Genomic DNA, 19,710 nt, shown 5'->3' with positions numbered 1-19,710 from the left:
AAAAACATTATTTTATTTTAGCCGTTTTTGAATTTTTTTTTAATATTTGACAAACCTAATGCTTATGAAGTATTAATTGTGGTGATTTCAGTAACGATGATAACCAACTTTCAAAATTAAAAAGCTTCGGCGTTTTTATTTTACTGATCTTGGCTGTTCATCCCTTGTAATTTTCTAGAATTACAACATCTGTAGTGGCGTCGGTCAAGAGTGGCCGAAGATCGCCTGGAACTATGTCCTGTGTAGCGAGCACTAAATTTTTCTAGATAGCTAAGATTAAAATCTAGACCACAGTCATGAAAGAAACGAAAATAAAACATCGAACAAACTGAACAATCATGTAAAATTAAATCGACATACATAATTCAATGTTTAAAGGCGTCATAATCTGTTTTAAGGAACTTTTAAACAAGAGTAATAAAATCATAACTATGAACCAAAATTCCACGAGCAATTCACGTAACGAATTCCCCCGAATTCGCTTTTTAACAGAGCTAATTTTTGTATCAATCCGATATCAGCCTCATTAGTTCTAATAAGAGCTTACAAGCCTCGATAGGCCACAAGACCGATAAAAAAGCTAATCATAAACTCTAGCTCGATAAAATCCCACAAAAAGCTGTCTGGGTTCTTGAGTGTTTTTTCTGGCTAATTTAAAATGAGAAATAACTTTTGAATAAAGTTCATCGCTGCAAATTTAGTGTCCATTAAACGTGTATCAACAACAAATAAAACTTTTTTCGACCAAGGAATCCAGTTTCGACACTAAAATAAATTCGCCTAGTCGTTATATCCAGCATACATTAAATTCTCGTGTCAAAGTGACTTAAATTAGTTAACTGCAAGTACGCAAATTCAAGTTCATGCATAATGAATGAACTACATATTGCCATACTGTTGCAACACGAGTGACAAAAACAGGTTGACAAATTGTGCTCTCTTGATATGATTGATACGTTTTTTATTGAGTCATAAAGCGTTTACTCTTCATTCTCTTTTTTATGTACGCTGTGATATCAGGGCGCAACTTTGTATACAAAACTTAAAATGTTATCAAAGTGGTTAAATAATACGTAATTTTTAACAGAGCTTTTGGATCTATCATCGTAAAAAGCTTTAATTTAATTTAGGTTATAGAGTTTGTGCGACCAATGAAAATTATTTGCTCACATGACAACATTAAAATATAACAATGAATGCAAATTGGGGAAAAATAAAACACGATAAATGCATATATCAGTCATGTGTAAAAACGCCCTTATAACTCTTATAATAGAAGCTTTTAATGATTCAAATCGTATTTCACGGTCAACATTTCGCTTATCGGGGAAATTTTCGAAACAATGTCAACAAGCAAATCGAATGGTGATGTTTGAATTTTTTAAATGATGACCAGAGAGAGTGGTGATCGATAAATGCTATCTGATAAACTTATCAAATAAAAGACATTTAAATTGGTATTGCGTCATTTTACCTAGTAATCCTTGCACTAGAATAAATTTTTATTTCTATTCCACAAATTGAAAAAGTAGGTCCCCTTTTCCATTAATTAAATAAATAAGTTTTTAAATTTCGCCGAATTAACACATCGCACCTTGATATTGTCCTGTCGACATAAATTTGTTACAACATTGTTGTATTCTGAATTATTTTATTGCGTGTTGTTGATACTCATTTGAGTGATCGTATCACCCTTCAAAAAATGCCACACAAAGTGACCTGACCAAATTCAACAAAAAATTCAAAACCCGATAACAAAACTCCCCAGGTCACGAGAGTTCTGCTCCAGAGAATCCCACTGACATGATAAAGCGCTCCGGGAGTTACTGTCCCGTTTCATTGATCTGGACGTATACGATTATCATACCCTCCTTCGCATAAAAATCCACTTTCGAAAAGCTCGATCCACTCCAGGGATAATCAAACCTGTTGAATTTTCTAAATTAAACCATAACCTCCACTTTTCGGCCCACGCTTCCATTATTTTGTTGGTGTAAGTAGTGATTACAGACTAATACTGATCATACGCCCTTATTGCCCTATTAGGGCGTATTCATTCGCATATGCAGACGTGGCGCCGTTAATTTCACTGTCATCTAATTTGACACTTCATCTAGTTTGAAATAACGGTCGCAGCTCGTCAGCTTTCATGCACACCCACGTCAAATCCAATTTCTACTGATATGGTGATTAGATTTTCTTTTCGATGTTCGATGGAAAATGGATTTTTTTTTGCGAGAGAATACCGCCGGGAAAATCGGATGTGCAGTTACTATTAATTAGGGGTAATTGGTTTGTGCGGTTTCGTAACAGGGCTAGTTTTATGGGAGAGTGGAAAATTTAAAAGGTAGACACTTTTTTGTTGTGACAGCAGTGTGGGAAAGCTGCGGGCTTTGTTTTTCGTTTAAGGGGTTATTAGTTTTGTTGAAAGCTGTGCGAATTGTTACTAAACGTCGGATTTTGCAAGGGTGTGCGGTTAGTGTTTGAGCATGGGTATGGTTGGGTTAGTTTTTTTTTTTATGTAGGGGTGAAAAATAATAAATGACGATTTTTCCTGAGTCATAAGAAAATCAGTGTTTCTTTTTTTTGAAAATAAAAAAAAAACAAAAATTTTCTTTCTCCATGACCTAATTGCAAATTCGATGTCGAAAAAATCGTCGATGAAAGTGGATATTTAAAAAAAAAATGTGGTTTATTTTTAAAATTTTACTTTTAATAAGAAAATTTCAAAAATCTTGGTCTAAAACCAAAACAGGCTGTATGTTTTTCGATTTTTCGAACCAGCTTATCGATATCCCAGAAATTTATTGTCTGGAACATTTATGCAACTTTGCCAAAAGGTCAAATTTTAAATACTCCTCCCCATTGAAATGTTTGATCTTTTTCGGAGCACATTTTTTCTTGATTTCCACTTACAAAAGTCATTTTTCAACATTGTTTCAAAAATATACTACTTTTCAAGCATTCAAAATTTTTGGGGTGTTTTGAAAACTTCACTTTGAAATCAGAGATATTTAAAAAATTTTGATCTGGGACCACCAACAGGCTATGAATTTCGATTCAGCCCGTTAGAATTTTTTGTGGAATTTTCGGCATCTTTGCCAAAAGTTTAATTTTTCAGTACCCAATTTTGAAATTTTTGACCCGTTTTCCGAACACTTTCAAAAATTACATTTTTCTTGATTTCGATTTGCAGAAATCATTTTCGGTAAAATTTCTTCGAAAATTTCAACTACTTTTCCAGAATCACCAAAATGAAATATAACAATTTTTGGGACACATTAAAAATTTGATTTTGAAACCGAAAATTCCGAAAACTTTGGTCTGGAGTAATCAACAAATTACGTTTTTCGAATCAACTCGATTTTTAGTGTGGATTTTTAGGCAACTTTGTGAAAAGCTCAATTTTTCAATCACTCACATATGATAATAATTTTTTACCTTTTATCGAACACAGTGGAAAATTACCCAAAGAGATTTTTTGTTAATTTCGACTTGCAGAAGCCATTTTCAATAACATTTCTTAAAAAATTACAACCACTTTTCCAGAATCAACAAAATGAAATGCAGTCATTTTTGGGATGTTTAAATCACTTATGAAATTTTTTACTTTCTTTCAAGCACTCTCAATAATTACCCAAAGATTTTATTGATTTCCACTTGCAGAAACCATTTTCGGCAACATTTTTGTTTAATATTCCCGCCACATTGCCAGTATCACCAAAATGATATGTTTAGGATACTTTAATATTTTTCTTTGTCAAAAATTCATTTTTTTACTTTTTTGGCACTTTTTAAAATTACCCAAAGACATTTTTTGTAGACTTCGACCGGCGGAAATCATTTTCTGCAACATTTCTTCGACAGCAAATTTTGAATTTTTGACTTTTTCTAAACAATTTCGGAAATTATCTAGAGATTTTTTTTTTATTTCGACTTGGAGAAATGTTTTCTGGAAAATTCTAATCATCTTTCGAGAATCACGAAAATAGAATATGGGCATATCAGGGATATTTTAAAAATTTGATTTTGAAACCGAAAATTTCGAAAATTTTGGTTTGGGGTCACAAAAAAGCTATGTTTTTCAAATCAGCTCTTCATATCCATATTCCGATCTTTTTTTAGTGGTTTTTTAGGTAAATGTGCCGAAAGCTCAATTTGTCAGTAACCTACACTTATGAAATTTTTTACTTTTACAAGCACTTTCAATAATTACCCAAAGATTTTTTTGATTTCGACTTGCAGAATCCATTTTCGGCAACCTTTTTTTGAATATTCCCGCTACATTTCCAGTATAATAACAGAAAATGACAAACACTGTTAGGATCGACAAAATGAAATGTAGTCATTTTTGGAATGTTTTAAAAATTTGATTTTGAAACCGAAAATTTCGAAAATTTTGGTCTGGGGACACTCACAAATTACGTTTTTCGAATGAGTTCTTTATATCCAGATTCCAGCTTTTTTCTTGTGGATTTTTAGGTAACTTTGCCGAAAGCTCAATTTATCAATAACCCACACTTGGAATTTTTGACTTTTTTCAAGCAGTTTCAAGAGTTACCCAAAGATTTTATTGATTTCGACTTGCAGAAGCGATTTTCGGCAACTTTTTTTTATAATATTAACACCAAATTTCCAATATCACCAGAATTATATTTTTGGATACTTTAAAATTTTTCTTTGTCAAAAGTTATTTTTTTTGCTTTTTGGCACTTTCTAAAATTACACAAAGACATTTTTTGTATACTTCGACCGACAAAATCATTTTCTGCAACATTTCTTCGACAGTTCTACTTTTTCAGAATCACCAAAACGAAATATGGCGATTTTTTGGAAATCTTCAATTTCCTTAAATTCTTAAATCTGAGACTATCAAGAACTTAAGAACTAAAAACAGTTTAACGAATCAATTTGTGGATATCCATTTTGTGTGGACTTTTAGGCATTTTGCCCAATAGTTAAAGTTTTGACAGTTTTCTGAACAATTTCGGAAATTACCTACAGACTTTTTTGATTTCGACTTGGAGAAATCTTTCATTTTCGGGGTATTTTAAAACTTTTATTTTGAAATCGAAAATTTCAAAAATATTGGTCTGAGGCTATGTTTTACAAATCAGCTCATCGACCTTTATATTCCAGATTCTTAGTATTGATATTTAGGCAACTTTGTCAAAAGCTCAATTTTTCAATAACCCAATAGCATGAAATTTTTTACCTTTTACCGAACACTTTTGAAAATTACCCAAAGAGATTACTTGATTTCGACTTGCAGAAGTCATTTTCGACAATATTTCTTAGAAAAATCCAACCACTTTTCTATTATGTTCAAAATGAAATATAGCCATTTTTGGGATGTTTTAAAAATTTTGATTTTGAAACCAAGAATTTGAAAATTTTGGTCTGGGGCCACTAACAAGCTATGTTTTTCGAATCAACTTTCCGATATCTATATTACAGTTTTTTTGTGGATTTTTGGGCAGCTTTACCCAAAGATCAATTTATCAGTAACCGTCAGTTACGAAATTTTTGACTTCCTTGATTTCGAATTTGGAGAAAGCATTTTCGGCAACATTTTTCCGAAAATTCTCATCACATTTCCAGTATCACCAAAACGAAATATGGACATTTTTAGGCTAGGTTAAAATTTTTCTTTGCCAAAAATTCATTTTTTTTTTTTACTTTTTTGGCACTTTCTAAAATTATCTATATTTCTTCGACAATTTCACTATTCCATAATCGCGAAAACTAAATCTGGCGATTTTTGGAAATTTTCAATATTTTGATTCCGTCGTAAATTTTGGTCTCAGACTATCAACAATCTATTTTTTGTAAACTTTTAAGCATCTTTGCCAATCGTTCAACTTTTCAATACCCAAGTTTGAAATTTTTTGCGTTTTTCTAAACAATTTTGGAAACTATTCGAAGAGATTTTTTTTATTTGGACAAGGAGAAATCTTTTTTGGCAGCACGTCTTCGAAAATTCTAACCATTTTTCGAGAATCACCAAAATAAAATATGATCGTTTCCAGGATATTTGAAAAAAAATTGATTTTGAAACCAAAAATTTCGAAAATCTTGGCCTGAAACCATCAACAACAGCTCGTCAATATATTTTTTGTGAATTTTTAAGGATCTTTGCCAAACGTTCAATTTTTTTTAATTTTTTGGCACTTTCTAGAATTACCCAAAACATGTTTGTAGCAGAAATCATTGTCTACAACGTTGTTTCTAGAATTCCACTTTTCCAAAATCACCGAAACAAAATTTGTCCAATTTTGGGATATTTTATTATAACTTGATTTTGAAACCGGAAATTTCGAAAATCTTAGTCTGGAACCTTCAACAAGCTATGATTTTCGAAAGAACTCGTCGATGTCTGTTTGAAATTTTAGGCAACTTTGACAAAAGCTCAAAATTCTAAAATTCTATCCACTTTTCAAGAATAACCAAAATGAAATGTGGCTATTTTTAGGAAATGAAAATTAGACTTTGAATCCAAACATTTTGAAAATCTGTGTGTAGGATTTTTGCTCAGTTTTCAGTAATCTGAAATTTTTGACCTTCTTCCAACCACTTTCACTTTAGATGGGTTATTACAACTGAATTTCCCGATGTTGTCCTATCCGGCAGCGAACGATTAAATTCTTTTGGGGGCGGCGGATTCCCGCCAAGAGGAAACGTGGCCGGAAACGTCGCGGTCAAATCGGCCAAGAAAATTATGTAGAATTTTTCACAAACGGTGTGGCCGAAATTTTTGGCGTTAAATCAAAAAAGAGGACTAATTTTGTTATTTTTTGGAAAAATTGCTAGAAATTGATAAGTATTTTTTGTCATAATGTTCAAACGCGCCATCCTTTAAACGATAAATGATAAATATCAAAAAAAGATAGGAGTTTTAATTGATTCTTGTAATCTTTCTCCAAGCACTTTTAAACTTTACCGAAAAAAATGTTTTGTTGCTTTCAAAGTGCAGAAGTAATTTTCACGACATTTTTCGAAAATTCGAACCTGTGGTAGCTCAGCGGTTTATTGATAATAAGCAAACAATACAAAGCAAAATATGGGTATGAGTTATCGAAGTGGTGGCTATTCTCGTCGGGGATGGTGGCGGCTCCTGGGACTCAGAGCGTCGTAGGGGATGACGGCAGCGATGTATGTAGCACAGGACACCTGGACGGTGCGACTCTGGAGATGACGACGTCGGTGGTGCGGCACAGGAGACCTAGAGAATGCGACCCTGGAGATGACGACGTCGGCGATGCGGCACAGGGGACCTGGACAGTGCGACCCTGGAGATGACGTCGTTGAAGCGGCGCAGGGGACCGTAAAACAGTGCAGCCCTGGTGAAGATCTCGAAGCGGCGCAGGGGACCGTAAAACAGTGCAGCCCTGGTGAAGATCTCGAAGCGGCGCAGGGGACCGTAAAACAGTGCAGCCCTGGTGATGATCTCGAAGCAGCGCAGGGGACCGTAAAACAGTGCAGCCCTGGTGATGATCTCGAAGCAGCGCAGGGGACCGTAACACAGTGCAGCCCTGGTAATAATATCGAAGCGGCGCAGGGGACCGTAACACAGTGCAGCCCTGGTGATCACCAGAAGGGGACCGAGACAGTGCAGCCCTTAAGGTGGAGATGGTGGAGTTCCATCTGCCTGGAAAGCGTCCGAGTTGCCCTTTTATAGGCAGGGTTGAGATGCGTGGGAGTACCTGCACAATGAAGTAGCTTCAGGTGGGGTGCGTTCCAGTGGGGGTGAGCTTGGTGGGGTTGATACTGGCGCTGCCGAGGACAGCGCCCTCGAGAGGGTACTAGCGGAGCGCTTTGAAAGCTCCGCTACAATCTCCCCCTCAGGACCATTAAGGCGTCCCGACTATGGTCCTGAACTCGCTTTCTGAGGCGGCCTCGTTTTCGTAGCGGGGCCACTGGCGCTGGCGTAGGTGTAGTGCTCCCGTGAAACGGAGTGTGGTAGACACCTAGGGATGCTTGGGGATGCTGTGCGTCGTATATCTTATAACTCGTGGGTCCTTGTGGGCGCCTAATGAAATAAGGGCCCTCGTATTTAGGAGCAATTTGGACGCTGACTCCTTTTCGAGCGTTGCTTCGTGGATGGGTTACTACCAGCACTTGATCTCGGGGTTGGTACTCGTGTGCGGGTCTTCGCGACTGGACGGTGTACTTCTTTTCGGCGCTCGTGAACAAGCGGTTACCGTATTTTACAGGGAGTTCGTTGGTGGCCTCCCCCTGGAGTGGAGCTACTCCTCGTACGTAGCTGCTATCTGTCGTTAGCACAAAGGGTTTCCTCATCTTCCTCCGCCCTTTACGCCGGGACTTCTTTTCTTTGCGGAAGGTCCGTCCTTTCTCTGCTGGAAGTTGCAAAGAGGAGAACGTGATGTGGGGGATTTCGGGGAATTTTTCGTTTCCAGTGGCGGAGCAGGCGTCAGCCTCCATGTATTCCATCGCAGGAAAATCTCGGGCTCGTGATGGTGCGGAGAAGGTCCGGATGTCATCGATTTCCATCGGTACGGTGAGTGGCGGTACCTGCATATCTCGGACGATTTCTTGTGAGCGATCTATGGTGGGTTGCGCTCTAGGATTTATCCTCGCTGCATAGAAGTTTGTCCGTCGTGTCTCTGAATTGCAGTTTGGACAGTTCCGGCGGAAGACGCCGGGACGTTGGCATCCGTAACATCTAATGATCTCTTGGTCATTGGCCGGTCGTCGCTGATCCTGTGTTTTTCTCCTGCATTCTTGTGTCTCGTGGCCAAAGTTCTTACAGAAATCGCACCTGGGCCGTGGTCTTCGGTCGATTCTTGGGAATTCTTGCCGTCGGAATGTTTGGCCATTTTTTGGGGTTTCTGGTGCGTGGTTTCTAACTCTCCTCGTTTCTCTCTCGTTCTCCTCAACGATTCGGGACTTGTCGAGAAGTTCGACGAAGGACCTGCAGTCGGACCTGGCGATTTTATCCCGAATATGGTATCTCAGCAGACCGTAGATTATGTCTAACTGCCATTCCTCGTCCAAATCTCGCGTCATTTGCGCCAGTCGTTCTCGTTGGATGGTTACGAACTTATCGGTTGGCGTCTTTTCGTCCTGGGGATTATTAAAAATGTCCAGAAAAAGGCGATGGTTAGGTCGCCTGGGGGCAAAAGCTTCTCGTAGAAGTTCCGTAGCTTCTCTCCATGTGTGTACCTGATTTTTCACGCCATTCCACCACTGGTTGGCTTCTCCAGTCAGTAGTAGGGGTAAGCCGGCTATGGCGTCCTCATCCGTGATATTTTCCATATCCTTGTATAAAGTCGCAGCCGTAAGAAATTCCGTTACAGCAGCGTGGGCGCGCTTTCCGTCAAAACGGGCCTGGCAGTGGGTAAAGTGGCGGTTCCTGACCACTTGCGGTTGCGGGACAACTTGTACCCTATCCAAGAGCTGCTGGAACTGCTCCGGTGTCATCTGTATAGCCGCCATTGTGGAGTTACGGGGACTTCTTCGGACTGGCAGTGATGCCGTTCTTTTCTGTCGTGGAATCTTGCCTTCTTCGAGCCGCGACGTTGGTCGACAGTTTTGTGGTATTTTGCCTACCTCGAGCCGCTACGTTGGGGCGACAGTTTTGTAGAATTTTGCCTTCTTCGAGCCACTAAGTTGGGCGATAGATTTGTAGAATGTTGCCTTCTTCGAGCCACTAAGTTGGGCGCCAGTTTGTGGTATTTTCTCTTCTTCAAGGCCCCACGGTGGGGAGCCAGATTGTGGTATCCTTCCTTGTTCGAAGCCCCACGTTAGGGCGACAGTTTGTGGTAGCTCAGCGGTTTATTGATAATAAGCAAACAATACAAAGCAAAATATGGGTATGAGTTATCGAAGTGGTGGCTATTCTCGTCGGGGATGGTGGCGGCTCCTGGGACTCAGAGCGTCGTAGGGGATGACGGCAGCGATGTATGTAGCACAGGACACCTGGACGGTGCGACTCTGGAGATGACGACGTCGGTGGTGCGGCACAGGAGACCTAGAGAATGCGACCCTGGAGATGACGACGTCGGCGATGCGGCACAGGGGACCTGGACAGTGCGACCCTGGAGATGACGTCGTTGAAGCGGCGCAGGGGACCGTAAAACAGTGCAGCCCTGGTGAAGATCTCGAAGCGGCGCAGGGGACCGTAAAACAGTGCAGCCCTGGTGAAGATCTCGAAGCGGCGCAGGGGACCGTAAAACAGTGCAGCCCTGGTGATGATCTCGAAGCAGCGCAGGGGACCGTAAAACAGTGCAGCCCTGGTGATGATCTCGAAGCAGCGCAGGGGACCGTAACACAGTGCAGCCCTGGTAATAATATCGAAGCGGCGCAGGGGACCGTAACACAGTGCAGCCCTGGTGATCACCAGAAGGGGACCGAGACAGTGCAGCCCTTAAGGTGGAGATGGTGGAGTTCCATCTGCCTGGAAAGCGTCCGAGTTGCCCTTTTATAGGCAGGGTTGAGATGCGTGGGAGTACCTGCACAATGAAGTAGCTTCAGGTGGGGTGCGTTCCAGTGGGGGTGAGCTTGGTGGGGTTGATACTGGCGCTGCCGAGGACAGCGCCCTCGAGAGGGTACTAGCGGAGCGCTTTGAAAGCTCCGCTACAAACCATCTTTCCAGAATCACCAAAATGAAATATCGCCATTAGTAATATTATAAAAATTTGATTTTAAAACCGAAAATTTCAAAAATTTGTCAAAAGTTCTATTTTTCAGTAACTCGGAATTAAATTTTTGACCTTCTTTAGAGCAGTTTCGAAAATTCTATAAACACGTTTTTTTGTTGATTTCGACTTACAGAAGTTATTTTTGGCTATATTGCTTTCAAACTGTGTAAAATTATCTCATTTGTTCATGCAAAATAATAAAGAAAAAATAACAAAAGTTCGTCCGTAATGTTTCTACGACAGTAATGTCAGATACTAGACTGTAGTTCTCCGAATTAAAAAAAAATATTGACCTGACATGCCTCGACCTGACCTGACCTAACTTGATCTAACCTGACCTGATATGAATAAACCGAAATGAAGTAGAATTCCTTTAAATTTAGCCTATAAGAAAATAATCATTATTTTAAGTGAAATTTTTAACAAGTCTAAAAACAAAAAAAAACACTTCTTTATTAAATCTCTGTGTAACTGCGACCCTATTCCCATTTCAACAAAGCGATCGACACGTTTAGAACAACAGCAAACTCCGTTGTTTGAAATTTTACAAACTTTCTCAAAGACTCCAACAATATTCACATCCACCTCTTTGAAACTTCGTGCCACTCGACATTTCCCCAACATTTAATACAAAACTCATTCACCACATCCACAAGCCACGCAGATTACGACTTACGCCCTCCCGCTCCCCTTTGCCCCCTCGTAAAATATACATTTCAACAAACAATGCAGACCTGTCTCCCGAATTTATTTCGTCGGAAATTGGCTTTTTAACAATTGAAATTGAATTTCAGGTGGTTGCACCGTCGAGCGCTATCCGTGTGAGCCGGGGGTGAGGCACACATGTCCTCGGCTCGAGAGACGCCCCTTGCAGTGGGGCCATGCGTGAGCTAGACGGCCCCACGCTCCGACACCTGACCAAGGACCAACAGCCCCACATTCATGTACACCCCCTGCTCGACGTTGACGGTGAGTTGTTTTATAATTGAATTCCCCGCTGTTGTCCTAATCCGGCGGCGAACAATTAAATTCCTTTGGGGGCGGCGGATTCCCGTCACGGGGAGATGTGGCCAGAACCGTCACGGCCAAATCGGCCGGCGGAATTATGTGGGTCGAAGTGATTAATGGAATTTTTCGCGGGGGGTGGTAAAAAGATTCTTCTAATGTAGATTTGATCCTTGGAAATTCGCCCCGAATCAAAAATAATGTACTGCAGCGGCGCCCGATATTGAAAATCGGGAATATCGGGATTTGTGCGATGAAAACAAGAAACCTGCTGCATCATTCACGCTCACATCCCCACTTTGTATGCATAAAACACTCTGCACAGGATCACCAGCCATGTCTGCATAAAAGATGCTGTTTGCCCGCGTCGATCCAGTGTTTCTCAACAATGCTACAATCGCATTTCGTACAGAAAGGGAGATCTCGCAGGAGCTACTTATTACATTGTGCTCTTGACAATTCAAAATTAATTACGCGGGAGACTTGGCTTAACGAACTTTGGGAGACTATTAATATTTCGGTTTCCTTTCGAAACCGCCGTAATCCGCTTTAATCGAATCAAAATAAACTAATTAGGAGTTTATTAATAATGAGAGGAATGATCGGAAAACATTGGAAATTTTAAAACAAACACGGTTTATTTTCGTGTCGACGATTTAACGCAGGGTCGGTTGCTTCAAGCAAATCGATCGTTTGATGTATGTTGTTAAATAAATTCACACGAAAATATAGAATGCGATCTAAATAAATTGAAATCCCATTGAACTGTCGCCGACCCAATTCATGTCAGAAGTTTAATTCAGTGTTACCGCAACCGCAATAGTAATAAATGTCAAAAGTGACATTTATCAGACAAGCAAAGACGGAAGTTCAACACGCCGGAATTATTCGTACTTTATACAAACCGTGGAAGATTCACCAAAGGGGTATTTGGCAGGATTTTCTATTTCGACCCATTTGTAGCTGCTGTTATTTAGTGCAAACACCACACAAACAATATTTGTCGTCGAAATCGTTTACATTATTGTTCACATTTATTTCAAGCTTTCTTTCAATGTCTGCTCGCTATAAACAAACCAAGTTCATTTATTCTTTGCGTTTTGAATTCATAGCTCGACGCCAAATTTGATAATTGGAAAAACAATGCTTCTTACGGAAGTGCCTACAATTAGAATTTTGTTGACTTTTCGTAAGATGTTGGGTTTTGCATTAGCACGTCTGCTATAATTGACATCGATCAATTTAAAATTGGAAAATCCGCATCTAGTGAAACGTAATCGGTTATAATTATTTCGCGTACATGTGCCAATAACCTAGTGATTGTTGCCTTGAGGTTGCAAAATGCAGTATTTTCTGACAGTTAAGAATCGCGTCTGATCTGGTTTAGTCCTGTTTTAATTATGTGGGGAACATCATCGCGGTTTCGGGAGTTATCAGCTCTGTTGGGATACCATTTATGAGCCTAAAAAATCCACAACTCGAGAAAACTGAATCTAAAATTCCTATAAAACCTAAATTTTTGAACTATTTAATAATACTTTGAAAATTTGTTATCGAATTTTTGGTGGAGGTAAAGAATTACATTGTGTAATTTTGCAATATACGTACAATGTGCCCAAATTTACTGCGAAATTATGCCAGATATGTGGAAGAGAACTAATGTGTAATACATGTAGTCAATGAAGAAGAAAATGAATTGAAAAACAGAATAAAAAACAATTAAATTATTGGGAACATATTTCATCATTAGAACAGGCACAAACGTTGTAGATATTAATTTTGATATACTTCATTCAGCGATTTCATCTTGTGTCAAAAATACTACTTCTCATCTAAAATCTACCTCTAATAAATGTATTCAATTTTTTTTAATCACTCTGGTGTAACTACCATCCTTTTACAATTTGAATAATTGATTGTTGAAAGAAGAACGGAAAGAAAGTCAAAGAATAAGCCCCACCCACCTGCTCTCATCTGATTTGTGATGATCTCCGGGGGGGCGGAGCTTATAGCAAAATCTTTATTTTTCTACAAGAAATTACCATGTGAAACATGTTCTCCAGTGAATCGTGTTGTTCAAAGAAAACAAAAGATATCGGTGTGGGTGGAGCTTAATCTTTTCCCCTTTATCGTGAAAACTACTTACTAAGAAAAAAATCTGATGAATTTTCCTATTCCGCTACAAGAAATTGACATATGTTTTTAAGTATGCTGTTGATGAAAGAAACCTGCATATATTAAGGAGAAACAGAGCAAAGATTAAGCCCCACCCACCCACCCTAATCTCAATTGTGATGAATTTTCCATTCCTTGTCAAGCCGAGGGGCGGAACTTAAATGCAAACTCATTTCGGTACAAAAAATTATGAAAATATGTTGTAAGTACGAGTATTATTATATTGTTGGTAAATATATCATTTTAACAGTAAGGTGACTATGTAACTCCTCCCACTTATAACAACAACACGATACTTATACATATGTTGCTAATGATAATTTCTTGTACTCCTCCTCCTACTTATAACAACAATACGATACTTATACATATGTTGCAAATGATAATTTCTTGTAGGAAAATCAGGATTTTGCGATTAAACTCCGCCCACGGGCTCACGGCGAAAAAAAATCACCACAAATGAAATAGGGGCGGGTGGGCGGGGTTTATATATTGCTTTGTTTCTTAATTAAACCTGCATATATTAAAGGAAAAACAGGGCAAAGATTAGGCCCCACCCACCCGCCCCAATCTCAGTTGTGATGAATTTTTTATTCGTTGTCAAGCCGAGGGCGAAGCTTAAATGCAAAGTTCATATTTATGTATAAAAAATTACGAAAAAATGATTTATGTATTATCATATCGTTAGTAAATATGTATATCATATTAAGAATAAGGCGACTATGTAACTCTGCCCACTTATGACAACAACACGATACTTAAACATATGTTGAATACTTTCTTGTAGGAAAATCAGGACTTTGCAATTACACTCCGCCCCCGGGCTCACGGCACCGGCAAATAAAAAAAATCACCACAAATAAAATAGGGGCGGGTGGGTGGGGTTTATATTGTGCTTTGTTTCTTAATTAAACCTGCATATATTAAGGAAAAACAGAGCAAGGATTAAGCCCCACCCACCCGCCCTAATCTCAATTGTGATGAATTTTTCATTCGTTGTCAAGCCGAGGGCAGTGCTTAAATGCAAAGTTCATAATTGTCTAAAAGAAATTATGAAAACATGTTTTAAGTATTATCATATTGTTGGTAAAAACATCATTCTAAGAATAACGCGAGTATGTAACTCCGCCCACTTATGACAACAACAGGATACTTAAATATATGTTGCAAATGATAATTTCTTGTAAGAAAATCAGGATTTTGCGATTAAGCTCCGCCCCCAGGCTCACGGCGAATAAAAAAAAATTACCACAAATGAAATAGGGGCGGGTGGGTGGGGTTTATATTTTGCTTTGTTCCTTAATTAAACCCGCATATATTAAAGAAAAACAGGGCAAAGATTAAACACCACCCACCCGCCCTAATCTCAGTTGTGATGAATTTTTCATTCCTTGTCAAGCCAAGGGCGGAGCTTAAATACAAAGTTCATATTAATGTATAAGAAATTACGAGAAAACATGTTTTAAGTATTATCATATTGATGCTAAATACATTATTTTAAGTATAAGGCCACTATGTAACTCCGCCCAATTATGATAACAACACGATACTTAAACATAGTGTTCAAATGATAATTTCTTGCACAAAAGCAAGGTTTTGTTTGCAGTTAAGCTCCGCCCACGAGCTCAGGGCGAATAAAAAAAATCACCACAAATGAAATAGGGGCGGGTGGGCGGGGTTTATATTTTGCTTTGTTTCTTAATTAAACCTTCATATATTAAGGAAAAACAGAGCAAGGATTAAGCCCCACCCACCGGCCCTAATCTCAATTGTGATGAATTTTTCATTCGTTGTCAAGCCGAGGGCAGTGCTTAAATGCAAAGTTCATAATTGTCTAAAAGAAATTATGAAAACATGTTTTAAGTATTATCATATAGTTGGTAAAAACATCATTCTAAGAATAACGCGAGTATGTAACTCCGCCCACTTATGACAACAACAGGATACTTAAACATATGTTGCGAATGTGAATTTCTTGTAGGAAAATCAGGATTTTGCGATTAAGCTCCGCCCCCAGGCTCACGGCGAATAAAAAAAATCACCACAAATGAAATAGGGGCGGGTGGGTGGGGTTTATATTTTGCTTTTTTCCTTAATTAAACCTGCATATATTAAAGAAAAACAGAGCAAAAGATTAAACCCCACCCACCCGCCCTAATCTCAGTTGTGATGAATTTTTCATTCATTGTCAAGCCGAGGGCGGAGCTTAAATGCAAAGTTCATAATTCTGTAGAAGAAATTAAGAAAACATGTTTTAAGCATTATCATATTGTTGGTAAAAACATCATTCTAAGAATAACGCGGCTATGTAGCTCCGCCAACTTATGACAACAACAGGATACTTAAATATATGTTGCAAATGATAATTTCTTGTAGGAAAATCAGAATTTTGCTATTAAACTCCGCCCCTGAGCTCACGGCGAATAAAAATAATCACCACAAATGAAATAGGGGCGGGTGGGCGAGGTTTATATTTTGCTTTGTTTCTTAATTAAACCTGCATATATTAAGGAAAAACAGGGCAAAGATTAAGCCCCACCCACCCGCCCTAATCTCAGTTGTGATGAATTTTTTATTCGTTGTCAAGCCGAGGGCGGAGCATATTATAAGAAATTACGAAAACATGTTTCAAATATTGTCATATTGTTAGTAAATACATCATTTTAAGAATAAGGCGACTGTGTAACTCCGCCCACTTATGACAGCAACAGGATACTTAAACATATGTTGCAAATGATAATTTCTTGTAGGAAAATCAGGATTTTGCGATTAAGCTCCGCCCCCACCCTCACGGCGAATAAAAAAATCACCACAAATGAAATAGGGGCGGGTGGGCGGGATTTATATTTTGCTTTGGTTCTTAATTAAACCTGCATAAATTAAGGAAAAACAGAACAAAGATTAAACCCCACCCACCCGCCCTAATTTCAGTTGTGATGAATTTTTCATTCCTTGTCAAGCCAAGGGCGGAGCTTAAATACAAAGTTCATATTTATGTATAAACATGTATTAAGTATTATCATATTGTTGCTGAATACATTATTTTAAGTATAAGGCCACTATGTAACTCCGCCCACTTATGACAACAACACGATACTTAATGATAATTTCTTGCACAAAAACAAGGTGTTGCAGTTCAGCTCCGCCCACGAGCTCACGACGAATAAAAAAAAATCATCACAAATGAAATAGGGGCGGGTGGGCGGGGTTTATATTTTGCTTTGTTTTTTAACTAAACCTGCATATATTAAGGAAAAACAGAGCAAAGATTAAGCCCGACCCACCCGCCCCAATCTCAATTGTGATGAATTTTGCAATCGTTGTCAAGTCGAGGGCGGAGCTCAAATGCAAAATTCATATTTCTGTACAAGAAATTATGATAACATGTTTTAAGCACTATCACTCCCATTTATGACAACAACACGATAAAACATATATTTAAAATGATAATTTCTTGTAGGAAAATCAGGATTTTGCAATTAAGCTCCGCCCACGGGCTTATGGCGAATGAGACAAAAGTCACAATTGAAATGGGGGCGGGTACGGGTGGAGCTTATATTTTGCTTCTTTTTTTGAATAAGTATATGTAGTCTTCTTTTCGCAAGAAAAAACTCAAAATATGTTTCAAAAGGTAATTTTTTTTAGGTAAATATGAATTTTGCCATTATGCTCTGCCCCTTGGTCTAACAACGAATAAAACATTTATCACAATTGAAATCGGGGCGGGTGGGTGGGGCTTAATCTCTGGCTTTGTTTTTTACTTAATGCAATAATAGTTTTCTTTGAACAACACGAACTTTAGTTAAGAAAAAAATAGAAATAAAGTATTCTTGTTCTTTCAAAAGTAGTAGAAGATATCGAAAGAAGAAAAAAAATTATACAAAAATAAAGCGCTAGTAATAACTTTTTTTTTAATTTGGAGCTTAAATCGGTAAATCTGTCAGCTCTGGTGACGCAGCTAGATTATAATTCTAACCTCAAAATCACCATTGGATATTTTAACTATTTAATTGTTGAAAGAATAAGCAATTTTCAAACCAGAAAATTTTAGTCCTTGTCGGCTTTATTCCATATATCCAAGTGTTTATGGGACTATGAAGACACTCAAAGAGGAGGCGGAGAAGCCTAATACCTTTCGCTGCTGGGTACCGACAATACTTTTGCATGCGATAATACATACAGTATAGTAGAAACGGTATGTTTGTGTTTTTGTCTTCATCCGACGCAGGTATACGTTGCCAACCCTAAAATGCTAATAAACCGAGATCAATAACAAACAAGGAAACGAAATTCTGAAATTTTTTATAAAAAGTAATAAACAACCGAAATGAATAAAAACTGAGAAAATTATGTCTAGTCTAGCAATGACATATGTGCATGTATAAATTTCTTTTTTTTTTTTTTTTTTTCTTTAATAATGATAAAGAAACGCAAGATTATGCCCACGACAACACATTTGAAGTTCATAAAAATGTGTTCTCTTTTTCAGCAGTTTAAGTTTGGAAATAAGCGAAACTTATTTCCGTTCAGTACGAAATAGAGATCTTTATAGACATTTGCAGTACGTCTTCAATTGGGAACAGCGCCTCTCGGACCTTTAGAATGGACTTTACTAAAATTTTCATGTAGTCAAAAAAATTATCATATAGCACAAAAACTCACTGTGATTTGCATGTTTTCCAGAATAAATTTTCGCAGAAAACTCATGGAACCTAAACCCAAAAGCTTCGAAAAAAGCTCGGCGTGCTTTAATTTTTTCAGCGACATGCTGTAAAAATTATACCAACAATTTTCCAGCAATTCGCAGTATTGATGTGTTTTGATAAATTGGAAATTCTCTTCGCCCTCGCCAAAGAGAATGGTTAACTAAAATTACATTTTTTGCACTCTCGCTTTCAGAGTCAGCTCAAGCTCGGCACAATAAAACTGCGCCTAACAAAAAACCCGGTAAAAAAGCACATTCCGGCATTTAAGAGAGCTACCCTTTCATCCATAAACGATAGAAAGCATCAAAGAAATAAATGAATTTCTTCTGCATCTCTTTGCCGGCTTTACTGCAAACGGCCTGCTCGTGAGAAACTTAACACTTCTAATGCGCGCCGCGTAAAGATTCCCTTTTCAATTCCACAAAGAAAAAATGTAGATACAATAATAAGAAAAATTTCTTCGCTCGCCCTCCGTCGATTTATCTCGCGATCGTGAAGGTGCGGAAATAAATAACAACCATTTGCGGCGAAACAGAACGAAAATTTAAACAAATGTGAAATTTTCTTGCAGGAATTCGGGGTGAATTGTTTCGAGGCGCATTTTTCCACTACTGGCTGCCATTTATTCATTAAGCGAATCTAATACGAAAAATTTAATGCTAGGACTTGAGCAGCGTACAGCGGGGGATTTATTTCTCGGTAATAAATTTTACAATTCGCACGGGCGGCGCAATGAACCGGCCGAAAATAGCAGGTGAATAACAAAAAAGAGAAAATTCGGGGCGAATGCGCCCTTTAGACACCAGGAATTGTATCGATTTTGTCTATCTTTGTTTCGGGGGTTCATTATTAATTTATTATTTATAGAAATATTATTTGAAACAAAAAAGTAAAGACAGATCGATAAAGTCGGTTTTTTACAATTGCGTAACACGTTTAACGATTTTGTGATTTTCGGAAGTAACAAACCGATTACTTTAAAATCTTGGTATTTGAGTATTGAAATCTTAGTCGAGATTAACCCATTCTGAAGAGAGTTATTCAATGTTTATAGGGAAAAGAACTCATTTCAGGCGGTGCGAACCTCAGTCATTGAACAGATAAAAGTTTCTACGAAATAGGGAGAGTAATTTTTTCTCATATCTGTTAATATAAAGTTATTG

General features: G+C 38.2%; 1 protein-coding gene across 5 annotated transcripts in view; it reads left to right on the top strand.

Annotated features, from left to right (window-relative positions):
• Positions 1-19,710, top strand: part of LOC135127208 (1-phosphatidylinositol 4,5-bisphosphate phosphodiesterase epsilon-1-like) — a 243,887-nt gene that overhangs the window by 112,046 nt on the left and 112,131 nt on the right. For all 5 annotated transcript variants that reach the window (XM_064053599.1, XM_064053601.1, XM_064053596.1 and 2 more), the window contains one exon: positions 11,456-11,630. In XM_064053599.1, coding sequence (XP_063909669.1) covers positions 11,543-11,630 — 88 coding nt within the window. In that variant the 5' untranslated portion in view covers positions 11,456-11,542. The remainder of the gene's footprint in view (positions 1-11,455; positions 11,631-19,710) is intronic.

This window comes from Zophobas morio, unplaced genomic scaffold (assembly GCF_036711695.1).
Source record: "Zophobas morio isolate AGI-343-1 ecotype UQ-CSIRO unplaced genomic scaffold, CSIRO_AGI_Zmor_V1 ptg000011l, whole genome shotgun sequence".
In the NCBI taxonomy this organism is placed as follows: Eukaryota; Metazoa; Arthropoda; class Insecta; order Coleoptera; family Tenebrionidae; genus Zophobas; species Zophobas morio.
The sequence above is the reverse complement of the archived record's forward strand: the minus strand, read 5'-3'. Positions and strand labels throughout refer to the sequence as shown.